Source organism: Dermacentor albipictus, chromosome 4 (genome assembly GCF_038994185.2).
Source record: "Dermacentor albipictus isolate Rhodes 1998 colony chromosome 4, USDA_Dalb.pri_finalv2, whole genome shotgun sequence".
NCBI classification, from domain to species: Eukaryota; Metazoa; Arthropoda; class Arachnida; order Ixodida; family Ixodidae; genus Dermacentor; species Dermacentor albipictus.
The window spans coordinates 39,422,979-39,439,124 of NC_091824.1; the positions used below are offsets into that span (position 1 = coordinate 39,422,979).

General features: G+C 44.6%; 1 protein-coding gene across 1 annotated transcript in view; it reads right to left on the minus strand.

Annotated features, from left to right (window-relative positions):
* Positions 1–958: 958 nt before the first annotated feature.
* Positions 959–16,146, minus strand: part of ci (cubitus interruptus) — an 84,286-nt gene continuing 69,098 nt past the window's right edge. The window contains exons 6-13 of the mRNA XM_065443763.1: positions 15,529–15,750; positions 14,391–14,540; positions 10,927–11,091; positions 8,790–9,047; positions 6,539–6,727; positions 5,736–5,898; positions 5,041–5,145; positions 959–4,057 (exon numbers count right to left, since the gene is read on the minus strand). Of these exons, the coding sequence (XP_065299835.1) occupies positions 1,335–4,057; positions 5,041–5,145; positions 5,736–5,898; positions 6,539–6,727; positions 8,790–9,047; positions 10,927–11,091; positions 14,391–14,540; positions 15,529–15,750 (3,975 nt within the window). The 3' untranslated portion in view covers positions 959–1,334. The remainder of the gene's footprint in view (positions 4,058–5,040; positions 5,146–5,735; positions 5,899–6,538; positions 6,728–8,789; positions 9,048–10,926; positions 11,092–14,390; positions 14,541–15,528; positions 15,751–16,146) is intronic.

Genomic DNA, 16,146 nt, shown 5'->3' on the forward strand with positions numbered 1-16,146 from the left:
ATAGAAAGCATGTGTTGCAGGAAATAAAGTTCCCGGAACTTTCTGAAAAAGTCCTATAGAGCTTGTTCTGTTGTTCCATTCACAGACTTGCAAAAATTTTCATTCCTATTAATCAAAGTTATCTTGCATTACCCAAATACAAAACATTTAGAAGGCGGCTGTTCTAGTGAAGTGGCGATTCCATGTAAGCGATTTCCATTAACTGAGAACATATTGTACATGATATTCATAAGCTTAATGAAAAAAAATTGTGACCAAGTCCATGAGAAAGAATCGCAAGCATTACATCTATGATGAGCTGGCGGATGGTCTACAATTGACTTTTATTTGCTACTTGCCGTGCCAATATATGTATTGTGAAGAATGAATTGTAGATTTGTCTTGCACCATTAATATGAAATTCTGCGATACAAGTGATAACATGGTAGTGGCACATTGGCTTGACAAGTGCACGCTAGCCAGACAAAGCCATTGGCAACAATGTGCAGGCATGGCAAGAATGTGTCCTTTTAACTTGCACTGGCCACATATTTGATATTTTTGCCACCAGAATACATATCTTGAGTGGCCGACCAACCAAATATTCACTTCACTGTTGCCGTTATTTCCTTGGTTTCGTGGTATTTTAGGTCTTGTTATGCAGTACAACACTCATTAAAATAAAGCATACCAAAGCAATTTCGATTTCCTTCGTTATATCCAATAAGTCGTTATAGCCATTTTTATTATGCCGAGGTTCAACTGTAATAGACTGGCATGAGTCTTCTCTGTGCACGCTTTTCAAAGCAACTATACATGCGCCAAATATATATGTGCGATGTACTATAACGCACAAGCGTTGCACCAGGATTGAGGTAGGTTGTAATAAGAAACGACTTGAACGTGACCTGTGCACTATGCTTCGGGGGTCAACCACAGAGATGGTCTTCACAGTTAAAGGAAACAAAGCCAAAGCAAGTGAGACAAACAGCACAGCTTTAATAAAGCTACTTCATCATCAGGACAAAAAACAAATAATTTATGAGCTGCTGTTGGAAGTATGTGTACATAAAAATTGCACTTTGATAAGGCAACGCTGGTGACAAAGTTGCAACAAGGTGTCAAAGGATAAAGGCAGCAATGAAACATGATTGAATGATACAACAAACGCACATGCAGACTCTTTTTGTACAGCTATTTACAAGTGCAAAAGTTATTCCTGAGTTTGTAAAAAACCACAAGATTCAGTCTTCACATCAAAGTTGCTCTCTACATTCACGTGGAACAGCTCTTTGAACACCTGTCCTTCCTCGCGCACCACAACCAAACAGCGAACATTGCAGCTCACTGCCGCATCACTGTAGCAGGTGCAGGCACTTGGTCTCTTGCATCAGGGATGACAATGTCGCACTCATGTCATTGATCACCATGTTGCTGGTGCACAGGAGAGGGGAATGTGGATGTGGTCTGTTCTCTCTCGCACTCAAGGCCCTGGCAGGGTTCACAGAGTTCTTTTGGACAGTTGCTTTGTTTGGTGAAACCTTAGGTGATGGCACCGTGTTGCAGTTTTCTGTTGCACTTTGCTGCGACTGCTGCTGCTGCTGGAGTTGCTGCAGTCCTTCAACCAAGTGACACTGCTGTACCTCTGACTTATCTGTGGTGCTGGTAACTTTGTTGCAACCAGGAGAGAGGACCATACCCGCCTGAGCTGGTGTGTCCGACGGCTGCAGCACGGCACTTGCTGGCACTCCACTCACTGGCTGGGCAGCAGGAACAGCCGGCTGCACAGACTGAGGCTGCGAAACTACTGCTGCTGCAGGCTGAACAGGCACTGGCGGGAACTCCTGAACTGCAGGTCCTTCGATGGCATTTGTGGCAGCAAGTTGCTGACACTGCTGCACGTATTCTAACGTGCGCCGATATGTGTCCGGAGGCATGGCGGCACGTGAGGACTGGCTAACGCTACGGCACTGGATCTCGGGCTGCGACCTTGAGCAGTTGCTGCACCTTGAGCATTTGTGGTTGCTGAGGCTCTGGCTAGCTTGGCTGTATTGAGCATGTTTCTCCACACAGCTGTTTCTAGCAGAGGGCGGGTAGCTGCTGCACTGGTTGCTTTGAGATCTGTGCATGCAAGCTCCCTGGCAGCTGCTGGATTGAGACGTTCCATACGTGGCCACGGCGGACTGCACAGAGGGCGTCTGGGGAGCTGGTGACGGAGGAAGTGGAGCACTCATGGGCGATGCGGGTGGGTGGCAGACCTGCTGCGGCTGTACAACAAGATTCGGTTGAGGCATGTGGACAGCACTGTTTGGCATGGGCCTGTAGGCACTTCCATTTTCTTGATATGTTTGCGCATGGTTCGTTTGGTAAGTGCCGTGGGTGGGTGGCTGTTGATGATGCGGCACATTTTTGCAGCTAGTTGCACCGCACTGGCAGTACCAGCTACTGCTCTGATGGTGGCCAGGAGACCGTGGACCTTGGTGTGGCACATTGCCATGTTGCTGCTGGCAGTGGTTTGACTGGTAGGGTGGCGGTGGTGGTGGTGGTTGCATCTGAGCATACACAGGGGCCGGCGCATGGCCATTCACCTGGTGTGAGTGGCAGTCCTGTGGCAGTGGGTGACTTGTCTGCGGCTGATGACAGCAGTTCACTGGCTGGTTTTGAACATGGTTATAACTCCCTGCACAACTATGGCTGTCCATTTGTCCACTAGCTCCAAATCTCTGCTGGCTGCTGCCACCATGCCCGAATTGGTTTCTATCACAGTAACTAGGAGGAGGCATGTTGTAAGTAGGATGGAAGCTTGAGTGCTGCTGCTGCTGCTGATGATGATGATGATAAGGTACTGAGGCTGAATATCCTGGTTGGCGGACGTGGCCTGGCTGCGGAGTTTGCCTGTAAGGCTGCTGCTGGGGGCCAAAGCTAGGCGCTTGTTGGTGCATGTGATGCGAGTTCTGATGGCTATGATGGCCTGGAGAATGTGGACCTTGGTGTGGCACATTAGCATGCTGCGCATGGAGTGCTTGATGCATGCCTGAATGGTGAGCAGGCTGGTGAGGAACTTGGTGTGGCGGTGGAACATGTGGCACGTGACCCATTGGAACTGCGTGAGGTTGCTGCGTGATGTTTTGGTGCTGCTGCTGCATATGCCAGCTGCCGGCAGGTTGGCAGCCCGGAAGAGCTTCCTGACTAGCTTGATAGAATGTTTGATTGCCCCCCGTGGCAACGGAGGAGCCTGCTGATTGTGGACACGCGCCGCTGCCACAGCTCTTAGGCTGGGAGCCCATGGAACATGCGGCGTTGGGTTGCAGGTTGCTTGCATGAGGCTGATGACTGTTCTTGGCAAAAGAGGAGTTAGAATAACACGAGTGACCATTGCTCAGAGAGCCACTCGCAGTGGTTGCCCCACAGTTCTTGTTGCGGATCTCATCGTACTGGCTCACGCTGGATACAGCTTGGCTCATGGCAGAGCCCGGACGCTCCCTCTGTGCGAGGTAGTTGATGAGCTCATCTGGCAGCACCAGGTCATCCAGCTCCTCCACTGCTTTGTCAGTTCCACAGCTGAGCACTGCTCCCTCGTTGGGGTGTTGCTGGTCACCGCCGTACTCCAAGGCTCCAGGCGGTGCACCACTTGTACCACTCGCAGTACCTTGAGCACAAGCGCCAACCTGCGTGTTCTGTGAGCCAGGTGAGCCCAATTGCGACTGCATACTGGAAGAATCTTCCTGCTCGTGTAGCACTTCCATGCTCTGTGGTGTTGCGGGTGGCAGCATCAGGCTGGCAGTCATGGCCGCATTTTGTGGCTGAACAACAAGGTTGGAGGTGTTCGCCAAGGTTGGTATATGGACCCTTCGGAAGTGAGTAGAGAGGCTGGAGATAGGATCGTGCGCCCTTCTCGAAGAGCAACCGCTGGCTATTGGGTCACATGACGAATTGGTTGCCAGACTGCGTGAGGCTTCACTTCCAGTTGAGGCCTGGGGGCTTGCGTCAGAACACATACTGCTGTAGAAGGAGCTCACTGTACTTGTACTGCTGCCTCTGCGACTTATCAGTAGGGTGGTCTGACGAGGAGTACAACCTGCAAAAAAAAAATAGACCTCTCTTCACAAAGGTGCCATTGCAACTTGAACAAATGTTTCATGATTTTATACCTTAAAACGTAAAACATTTGCCGATAAAGAAAGTGTCAAAACATTGAATGCTTTAGGATTCCAGAAAAGTACAGTGGATTCTTAACACTTTGGCAGAACAAGTGTCCAAGTTTGTTGCATGCATCACTCCAATGTCCTTCAGAAAAGTGAACTGAGTACTATAGGAAGTACAATGATGTGTTGTCGTTGTGCATGGTTCAGCTAATACAAGCTCACGGAACAAGAGTTGCTGAATGCTGACAGTACCTAGTCACTTATCCTTGCTTCAGTCATTGTCCCTTCGTTACAATGTTCCATAACACCAAAACCATCTAACGCCTCCACATCATCACTTGAAATAAAGTAAGTTGCTGCTACCACATTAGTATTACATCCAAAAGTAATTTCCAAAGTCCACGCTACCTCTGATAAAAAAATACTGGGTGAGGTACCATATGGTGGGAATGCAACAAAAAGCATGCAGCACGCTAGCACTGTAGCATGTGGCTGCATTACTATATCTGTCTTTGGCAAGACACCTGTGTCTTTCCAAAGTGCCCGTTATGTACCGGGTGTAAGAGCCTGTCAAGTTGCCCTCAGCGCAGCTATTTTTTCACACCCTCACGTCACTGGAACACGGAATAAAGCCAATTCAATATGGCCGCACAAAATGATGCAGACAGCAAAATGTGAAAACTGTGCAAGGGTGACCCTAATGTCTTTCGATCACCCGGTCACCATGGAGGAGTGTTTGGCGCACCAGGTGAATAGCTCAGGGAGAAAGTGCTAGAGTGCTAAACAAGTTGCCCCAAAACAAATAAAGACCACAATGTGCTACCATTGCAGAATACGCTGTCTTTTTTGCAAGAGTGTCATCACAAAGTGGTCAGCATATTGTGGATGCAATGACACAACCTAAATTATGTGTTACCTGGAGCCTGAATTGTGTTTGCCGAGTTGCAAAAGCTGGCCACACTTTTCTGGTTGTCGCCTCCATATGGCTGCCTGCTCCCGCCGTGCCGATGCAGGTGTCCACCTGGGGCAAAGACAGTGGCAAAAGTTGGTTAAAAAAAGATGAAGTGTGCATATAGCAAGATCATACAAAGCTTCAGGCAAACAGCAAAGAGATACGAATGCACAATGGAGAGAAAGAATGGCATTGTAGTATTTGCAAACAGGGAGGGCATATTTTGTAACGAGCCTTCTCACGCTACATTTACCTTACGACTTGTCATGGGCCTGCCTGCTAGCACGCTTTCATTATTGCCAAGATTGGCCCCACAGCACAATGAACGAGCAGAAATGAATAGAATCTGAAGGAAAATAATATTTACAAAATATGGCCCTTTGGCTGGGTTTCACTTTGTCCATTTTCAACATTCGTTAGTTTGGAAAATTCTCTGGAGAACAATCAGGACTGCAAGACTTTACTAACCTGTGCCTACTTAACACAGAAGCATTTTTCATGTTTCGGTGTTTAAATGTGTTCTGTGTTTAACATTACACCAATCACCTTGCACATCACTACTCCAAGAACAGTCCTTGCACTTCTTTTTCTGACCATGGCAGAGTGTATCAACGAAGTTCTACTGAAGTTGCCTACTAAGCTGAGATGTGAGCACTTGCCTATTTCACTTATGTGTGGCCCAGGTACATATGAGCCACCTCCTATATTCTTGAACGGGGCATGCAGCTTCCCTCTCAGCCGGTTGTGAGCATTCCTCTCAGCTTCTGTGTGGTTGCCGGATGACGTTACCGCACAGGTGATTGCAGCTGCAAACTCGTCAACCTGAAAGAACATGAGTGCCAATTATGTTTTACATGCCCTTAATAATGTAGGAGTAAAAGAAATTGCAACAAGGGTCGACATCCTTTAACACAACATGCCCCTTATGCACAAACAGAGCAGAGAGAGGACTAATACTTGAGTATACAGTGAAGAGCTCAAAAGTATGGGAAGCTTGTTAAGCATTACCATGACTAAAATTTCCTTATTGCATAACTGAGCGCCATTTTCAGTCATGCAGCTATAAAGACCGGGAACCACTTAAAGCATTTTACTGAGTTGAGTTTTACAATTCCATAGCTGGACCTCAGATCCAATCTCTATAAGCACTAATCTTTTTTTAATTCAGCATAAAACGATACCCTTGTGCTTCTGATGTGGCAGTATGGAGAAGCATCATTTGTTACTATGCAGATACCTTTTTACAACAAGCAACTTGCCATTATCATGCATATATACTTAGGGACATCCTGGAGTGGAAGCACACATTATTGCGGGGCTATCTGCAGGTTTTATTTATAAAGAGAGGCATAGGTTATTGCCATACCTGCTACACATGTGGCTATGTTTGCCACTGACTTAGAAAGACCTCTAGTGATATGCAGGTATTGCAAGTAAACTGTAAGAAACCTTTGACCCTTACCTCGAGATCTGCAGGGTCCATGACATCCCAAGCATTATCATTAGTGTCGAGGGCTTCCAGCTGGCCACAGGTGGTGGAAACACTGTTGTCACTAATCGGAGCATCCAGTGAGCCTTGATCGAATGACCCAAGGCCATCTGTGGTGCTTTCTTCACAGGGACTGCTGTCATTCTGTGGGGAGCCCTGGTCCTGCAAAAGCAAAGACAAATTGCCACGCAGATGTTACAGGAGATGACACAGAGTGGGCTTTTGTTAAATAATACACAGCAATGTGATCACGAGCAGACTGTTGGGACGTGGCAACTGCACAAAAGTAAATCTTTTTTTTTTTTCACATTATCCGAGGCTTTCTTAAATGTTGGCATGACTGTCTTCCCTAAACTAAATGGTTGGATGCCCATTCAAGCTTCAATAGAAGAAAGCAGCATTTTACAAAGTGAAATGATTTACCACAATGGCTTCGACTTTACCCAACTACTGCTGCGGCACTACTTGTGTCCTACAATGTTAGGGGTGCAACATAAACAGAAGTAAAATGTACAAGTATTTTCTGCTTGAACTTTTGTTAAAACATGACGCAAGAGTTGGCTGTTACATATGTCTGCACAGTATGGCCACGAAAAAATTTAGTCACAGTTTTCTAAATGTAAACATCAGACTTCCTTTGACACGAGCTTTGTTGGCTACATTGTGTGTGAGGCTAAACAGCTTGTAGTCTTGTCTTGCATTGCCAAAGTACACATCTCTTAAGATGCACATTTCCAGAAGAACTTTACGATTAAAATAAAATATGTTTGTCGACCTTTACACTTGCTAAGTATCGTACTTTGATATGCAAGAAATGGGTGTCATCTTAGTAGTTTATACAAGTACGAAGATATGGTTTGGTACTCGTGAAAGGTGAGATGCTTCCAGTGAATAAAATGATGGCCTTGCAAAAGTCATCAGGTTCCTGTAAGACGTGACTGTCAAGGGATTTGAAGGCACAAACAAGAACACGATCAGTGTGAAGGGCGACTAAGACAGCTATTTGTTGTAAAGCTCACGTAGCTTTTCTTTAAACAGTGTTTTGTTTTCTCAGTGCCCTAACAAAGTTACTGATGCAACTTATTGCACTTTAGCACCATCTACTACAGTAAAACCTTGTTAATTCAGATCTTATGGGACAGAAACTAATGTCCGAATTAATCGAATGTTGAATTATTGAAGGTATCAAGAAAAAAATGTTCACTATGGCAACACGCTTTTGTTTACTGCATGAATGGGCCAATCATGCTTCTATTTCGCACAAAAAGCAGTGTGGAAGCTGCACTTCTCATCATCTCGTGGCTTACTAGAGCTCATAGCGGAGAAGGTCTTGCGACTTCATCTGAGACAGGCTTTTTACTACCGCGCGCACATCCCATTATTATTTTTTTTTTGCCAGTGAGCTGTCTGTCACAATGTAGCCGATGCTCTTTATCTTCGGAAGCTCATCAACACGAAACGACTGCTTGCCACAGCCGTTGCAGACACAGCTGCGGCCGCTGTCAATGCAACCTTGCAGCACTGAAGACGCGCAATAGATGCACGCACCGAGTTGAAACGAAACTACTGTTTGTTTCAATTGCTGACAAAATTGCGGCCGCTATCGACGCAATCATGGATGGCGACCATGCAGTCATGAAAGCACGCAGCCAACACAGTGCTGTGCGTGGGAGTAAATGCAAGAATAAAAGCTTTAAAGGCACAAATAGGCACGAAGCGTTCTGGCGTAGCTGTCACTCACGTGCGATTTCCACTGATGACAGTGGCGATGCGGACCAGCGATGCGCTAACGCCATTTCTGCTCTCTTGCGTTGCACATTTACGACGCTCCGGCAGTCTCCAAGCTTTGGGAGTTGTCCAAATTAACGAATTTCATTGCATTAGATATTACGTACTCTTTCCAGGACCAAAGGGCGAGTCCAAATTATCTGATTTTCCTCATTAATAAGGGTCGAATTACCGAGGTTTTACTACTTCCAAGGCAAGAGAGGCAGCCTGCAGGCCTGAACCTGTCTGGACTTTATTTCTTAAGCAGAAGTAGCTGCACTCCTGCTTCTTAAAGACCAATTAGTGTGTCCAGGTGCAAGGAGGTGGGCAGTTGCTTCATTAAGGAATGAAGTAAGAATGAGGTCTCAGCTCGCCACGCATATAAAGTAGTCACAATGCGATACCATTGCAAGCACAAGGCCAGGGCACGCCCACCGTTCGAAGCAACTGTACTCACCTCCGACTTGACGCTGGGACTGGATACACTGGCAAGCTTGCTGGCACCATCATCAGAGCGGGGGCTGCCCTCGCTGCTAGCGGCGGGGTCCATGCCGTCTCTGAGTGCCCCGCTGCCGTCTCCAGAGCCACCTTCAGAGCCCTTGTGCTTCTTGTTGGCATAGAACTCCGCCCCATGCACCGTCTTCACGTGCTTTCGCAATGAGCTCGGGTCCGTGTACCGCTTGGTGCAGCCAGGAGCCTTGCACACGTAAGGTTTCTGAAAGAATGTTGAGAAACGTTGCTGTTACCTAGGTTACAGACCGCAGCACACATCAGAGTCAACACGCCCCTTTAGACTCTCAGATTCTGCACTCTTTTGTTATATCCAATAAACATGTATGCAAAGTAACATAAAAAACTTCATTTTAGAACATTTAAATAACCAGGAACAGGCGTTTAACATCAACTATATCAATGTGTGACTTCACATGCCAGCAGTTAGTTCAATACAATTTTAGCTGGAGCAATACAGCATAAGCTTGTTAATAGTAGCTTATACACCAGTGAGTTAGTTGGTGAGTCATCCTTAAAGCTATGGTTGCAGTGCAAGGCTTCACGTGGATGACAGAAGAGACTAGAACAAGGAGGCTAGAACTGTGTGTCCTAGTCTCTTCTTTTGCCTACGTGAAGCCTTGCCCTGTAAGCATACTTGCACCACAATTTCACATTTAGCATGGTTGACCTGAACCCCTAACTGGACTCCTTACAAATAAATACATTTAATGCCTGCTGAGCTTATGGTGGCGTATTGTTCACCTGATAGCGAATGCATATTATTTTTTTCCACGTACTCAATCCAGGCTTGCTTTCTAACAGCAATCTCGCATAATGACAGCAGGGTTTGATAAAGGCTAAGAGTGCAAGAACAATGTCAGTACACCACTCGACAGATCATCACATTTGACTCCAGCATCGTCGCTAGCCATGGAAGAGTGTGCAATTCCCTTACTATTGTTGGCCCACTTGCAGCAGTGCAAGCATTTCAGTCTTCTTGAAAGTGACAATTGTTGCCCTAATGCCATCTCTATGTGGGTGCAAATGTATGCCCACTTTAAACCTTTCAACATGTGTAATACACGTTCTTGAGAGGACGGCAGGACACAGAGTGAGAAACAGGCATCGCATTTCAAGCATGCTCTCTTTTGACCTGTAGTGCCTTTCTGTATTACTAGAGCAGAATGAAACATGAAAAGGATGAAATTAATTTCACAGTCTCTCGCCTAATGTCACATAACCAGGTGACATAAATGGCTTTACCACCAGAACTATCTATGAATGAGTCACAACAGCGTCACACACAAATCTGTAAAGGCAATGAACCTTCTAGTACTTTCTTTCCCAGGGTTTGCATTCTATTCCAGTGTGATATGCTATCAGTTACCATACCCCCAATCTCAGCAGCAACAATTTCAATAGGTTATGGAGGCACTGAAAGTGACAGTCATAAAATTTGGCACTTTACTCTACCACCAAAATACTACCAGCATCTCAAATAGGAGTGCGAAAAGAGAGAATCCACAATACAGAAACATAAAGCAAAAACATCATAGATGTATGTAAATACATTTGTAGATCAACTAACTCATTACTCTACAACCAAATTGTACATCAAACACGGCGTGTAAGGTAGTTCTCAAACCCTTTAAAAACCCCAGGGTGCTTTGCAGCTGGCCAAATTCAAAAATTTACGAGCACTACATCTGAACTTACTATTATTATACATTAAGAATCTGAGGCCTGTTCTAACGGTGTTACTGTACCAGCACCAGTTCTACCAATTCAAGCGTTTGGCTGAACGTTTCGGCCCTGTCGCCATTTTGGGGGACTGTAATGCAGGCTGCATTACTCACTGTTCTTAGTGATTGTTCATTGCCGTTGTCTGGCTGCGCATTTTTAATGATAGCCTGGTCAGACAAACACTTCGTTTCCACTACACAGGCTGTCCGTGTGTGTTACTGGCTGTTTACCCTCTCATAATGGATACAGTGACCACAATTCCATGTACCGGCGTTGCTGCACAAGAACTGCTCTGGAACTCCCCTGACAACTTTACTGTGTAGAAAAAGAAAAAAAGAAACAATCGAAAGGATACACACCTCATTGGAATGGGTACGGTTCTGGTGCTTGGCCCTGTCCGAAGCATTGCTGAAGGCCTTGGTGCATCCGGGAAATTCGCACATGTATGGCTTTTCACCGGTATGTGACCTCAGGTGTGTCTTGAGGTTCTCCAGGCGAGAGTAGGCTTTCGAGCAACCTTCAAACTGTTTTAGAGAGAAACAAGAAAGCGCGTTACTTGAAAGGGTGCCACCAAAAAAGTGAAATGCGAAGAGGACAGCTTACGGCAGATTAATTTAGTCAGCCGCCTCCACACTTTCCAGATGACCTTGCAATAAAGCTTTTTGACAAAGAGAGAATAAGGAAGCCTTCAACTTGCAGAGTGTCACAGGTGCAGATGCTACAGCATTTCGAAATTACTGTGCTACATAGCAGGCAAGCACCATCAACGTTGAGGACATGTGCTAATACAGCACCATCATTGTCCTACATAAAATGGGGGTCCTCGAATAATACAATTTATGAATTGATTATGAAAATGAACAGAAAATGAACAGAAGATTCTCTTATTTCTAACCAAAGTGAAATATAGAGGTTGTGTGAAGCCAATTTGCCAATAAAGAGAGTGAATGCTTATTTACATTATTTGATACATTTATAATACAGTTCACAACTGAACTTCCAGTAAACTGAAGTACTTCGAAATAAAAAAACAACTAAAAGGTGATCATATCTGACACGCTACAACAGTGATAGTAATGAAACACAGGAACAACATGTGACCAGAAGCTGTAAGAGCAAAGTGTAAAACTATAACACAGCACCACACATTATTTAAAGGTACGCAAACATTGCGACACTGTTCAAATGATAAATATTGCATTGCTTAACTCAAGAAGGCTAATTCATAGGCTACCTTGAGGCGTAGCACCCTTCTTGAATGACTGGAAATATTTTGGCATAAGTTAGCTACTTCATGCATTCTCTCGGCAACAACATAGTGAGGCTCCACAGCAATGCAACTTCCCTGCACCAAAATCATTTGTAACAGTCATCATTCCTTGCATCTGGCTTTCTCCCTGTAGAGTCTAATACAGGCAGTTATCCCCTACATTTGCATTGCAAGCTCTCAAATGGAATAGTTTCAATCGAATAGCAAACACTATACAGTTCATATTTGAAGCTTTGAATAACTTCAGATTTTGTTTTGTTCAATTACAGCAGAATCTCAATAAACGGAAATCTCTTCAATGGAACTGCCACTCAAACGGAATATCATTCTCATGGTTGGTTGGCGTTGTGTTCATGCAATTGTCCCTGCAATGTCTCGGAGTAAGTGGAACTCCTGATAAAACAGAATCAATTTGCCTGGTCCATTAAAGTTCCATTTAAAGAGGGCCCACGGTAATTATCATTTTAGTATGTTAATACCCTCTGCTGGACGAGGGCCTCTTGATGAGATAATTAATTACCCCTGTCCTGCATCATACTTATACTTCCAAATTTCCAGACTTGATCACACAATCTTATCCTTTGCCAACCTCAAATGCATTTTCCTTCCATTTGTGGATACTCTGCCCAGCCTTCTAAATCTCCTACTGCCCGCCTTGGGCCCAACTGCTCAAGATTACCAACAAAAGTGCACAGTACATGCCCACTCAATTCTCTTAATCTCAACTAAAGTATCAGCTACCCGTGTAAGATCTCCGATCACACTGATCAATGAAAAGTATCCGGCTTCCTTCCAGCAAAACACCTCAGGTGATTAGCCTTTCATAAAAAAAATTAAACCATAAAGCTGTTGAGCCCAACAAAAATACCAAGCGTTAACCACAAAATTTTTACGGTATTTAGTGTAAATTCCATCAAAACTAAAACCAGAGAAATCATTCATGTAGGGTAGTGCGAATAGCATATTTCGAGTTCAAATTGAATTAAAAGCAAATAGTCATTCTGCCTGAATATTTTCTAATAAAATAGTTGCCGTTCAACAATTTTGGCCGCAAAGTGGCAACATAATTAGTGGATATATGAAATTATACCTCACAAAGCCCAATGTATCATTTCTGAAATGCTGAATTTGATGCCTGAAAAGTGTGATTAAGTGCTGTAAACCCAATGTACAGCCCATACTAGCCTTTTTGACATTCTGGAGGGAGTGTTAAGTTGTGGATAGCCCAGCAAATTATTTATTAATTAGGTATATGAATTAATCACTCAATTATAATTTTGCTGTTATCTTCGTGCCAACACCGCACCGGACAGCAAGAAGCTTAGTAGCAAACGTCGAAGTAGCTAGGCCTAGCATTCTCACAGTGGTGGCTACAGCTGCCTGTTCAAGGTGGACGAGATAATCAAAATGACAGCTGTGGTGGCTTCGTTCAATGCCATTTGGGACCTGCGGCCATGGCAACAAGTCTGGAATAACGGACAGCGACGAGTTTTTGCGTTTGAAATTTCAGACGTCCATGTACATTGACTCTATGGGGTACCATGGTGATGCCGCGAAGGCTTCTAATTTATCAGGCATGTCCGAAAAATCTGGCGTCCAGAAAATGGGTCATTGGCTGTATTAGTCAGTAAACAAACTCGCGACTGTGAGTTTGTCAACACTTCCAAAAGCATGAATGTTGCAGCTGCACTGAAAGCAAATATCGAATTGCATAATAATCTAAACTACCATTCGAAAATCCGAATATTTGCACAACACTACATTCGTTAAAAGCATGTGAAGCAGTATCTTATGCGACCAGCAAAACATGTTGAACGATTGAACATTTAAAGAAAACTAAGTGAGGCAATGTTTGGTACAGAGCTCAGATCTGCAGCAACATGTAAATGAGTGGTCAAAAGTAGCATCTGCCTGCTGTGTGCTGATAATTAGCAATGCTAGAGGCACAGGCAAGCTCAAGCGTATACACTGAAAACCTGGTGCTTGCTGAGTGAATAGCAGCTTTTGCTTGCAGTTACTCAAACACAAGCTGTGGGAACTAACTGGCGCAGCTGTCAGCACAGACAGCTCGCAAGTAGTTTTGAGTCATCCACGAGTACATGTGTTCATAGTTGAGACACTCTTCGCAAAAGCTGCAATCCACACCTCTTAAAGCCTGTTTCCCATGCTTCAATTCCTCCACAAATTCTCCTTTGCAATGTGAAATGTGCAAGACTGGATTGTTTCGAATTGTACTGGTAATGTCACCTGCTGGGTGCCAGTAAAGTCAGCATGCTGTCCATTGTGACATCAATATGCATCTGTGAACCCCCGACGCTGTCTTCACCTACAAAATGCCACACACTTCATACAGTGTGCACCCAATGTAGAATTCACCACTGCACACCAATTTTTTGTTGAATTGATGAGTATGTTTCGCCATGCATCTCTGTGAACGTTGGTGAGGACATTTTATGTGTACAAATTTATCCACACGTTCACCCTGGCATGTGTCACTTTAAAGAGGTCTGACTCTAGTAATAACAAAGATTTTTGAAAGATTGGCACACTTACAGTACACTTGTGAGGCTTTTCTCCTGTGTGGCGACGCATGTGGACAACTAGCATGTACTGTGCCTTGAATGGCTTCTCCTCTCGTGAGCAATCCTTCCAGTGGCACACAAACGACTTCTTGTTGCCGTGAATGTGGTCGTTGTTGATGTGCTGTAAGAGAGGAAGCTTTGTTGAGTTCTTTGACAACTTCGGGTGCAAGACCACCACAGCCAAACAAGCTCACGAAGGGAAGGTCCTCTCTGCTTTCTTTTTTATGTGCTCATTATTTTCAGATTCATTTGATTAAAAATATTCCTACAGGACCCATCTCAAGGCTTTGCATGTAAAAGAAGCGGGCGTGGAAGAGGGCTATGTAAAAGTACAAAAAAAAGCATGGCAGGCTGCATAACTTGTAAAACGAGAGTGAAATTAGAGAAATAAAACCAGTCATCTTTGCTAACAATGAAAAAAGCGAACAAAAATATTGCTCAGTCACACAAAGGTATATTCTGCCAATCACATTGAAAAGGATCAAAAGCACATAATATGAAGCACAATGAACGTAAAGCAAGGAATGCAAATCAGCAAATGCAAGGTGGAAGTAAAGCAAGAACAAGAAAAGCTTGTCATCATTTAAAAGAAAGAAAATTGTAAACTACAATGCAGATGAAATATCACCGACCACAAAACGAAATGGCTGAAAAGAACTTAGGCAAGAAACATTATGCTGGACACACTTAGAACTAATACAATCCCAAATCATCGTTGTTGCCTACTTTCAACTGTGTCATAAGGGCAAGACCTTTTCTCGTACCTTCACTGCCAAAAAATACCAACAATCACATTAGCATGTGCCAAGAAGTGCACCTTTGCATTTGGAAGCAATCAGCGCATCGACATTCTCTCCGAACACCGAACTTTAGGACCTAAAGTGGCAAAACTACACAGACGAGTAATGGTAAAAATAAAGGTACAAGTAAATTTTCTTCAAGCAAGATGTTTTTCGAAAGAACAGTCCCCTGTCCTTACTTGTGATCATAACATATTCTTTTATAGGGTGCTTACTGTAACAGTGTGGCACCAAAGTATGCGCACAATGCCATTGCATCCGGCACTGCACAATGCCTGACGTGAAGTGTGGGCAAGGGGAGGTGCTCACCTTGACCAGATCGTCCTGGGTGGGGAACTCGCGCGTGCATTCCTTCCAGTGGCAGTTGGTCTCGATGAAGTCGCCCGGTTCGTCCTTCATGTCCCCCGAGCCATCCCGGTCATCGTCTACCGATGCACCGTCGATTTCCTTCTTGACTCGTCGCCGGGCCTCTTCCGTGTCCACCGTGCTGCTCACAATGTTGCTGGCCGTTTCCCGGCCACTGGCAACATCCTGCATCACCAGAAGACAGGATACAACATATTATGCATTGCCGACATTCATAATAATCAAACCCCAATATACAAGGAACACGGATCTAACTAATTAACATATACAACGAAGCAAAGCAAGGGTGTTGCTCACCAATATCAGCACGTAAAGAATATATGCTTATAATGAACATCCCATACAGCGAAAGTATGTCCGTGTCAGGTGCGACATCATAATAATGCAATTCCACTGCATATGCATGGTTACTCAGAAACCTTAATACCTTTAGGATTTATTGGCCAGCTGCCTGCTCCTAGATCATGTAATACACGACCCCTTTGATTACCTTAATGTTCCACTACCACCACAATAATTTAGTGGTGCTGGCTACTACTCCCAGCCGGGATTGTTTACAAA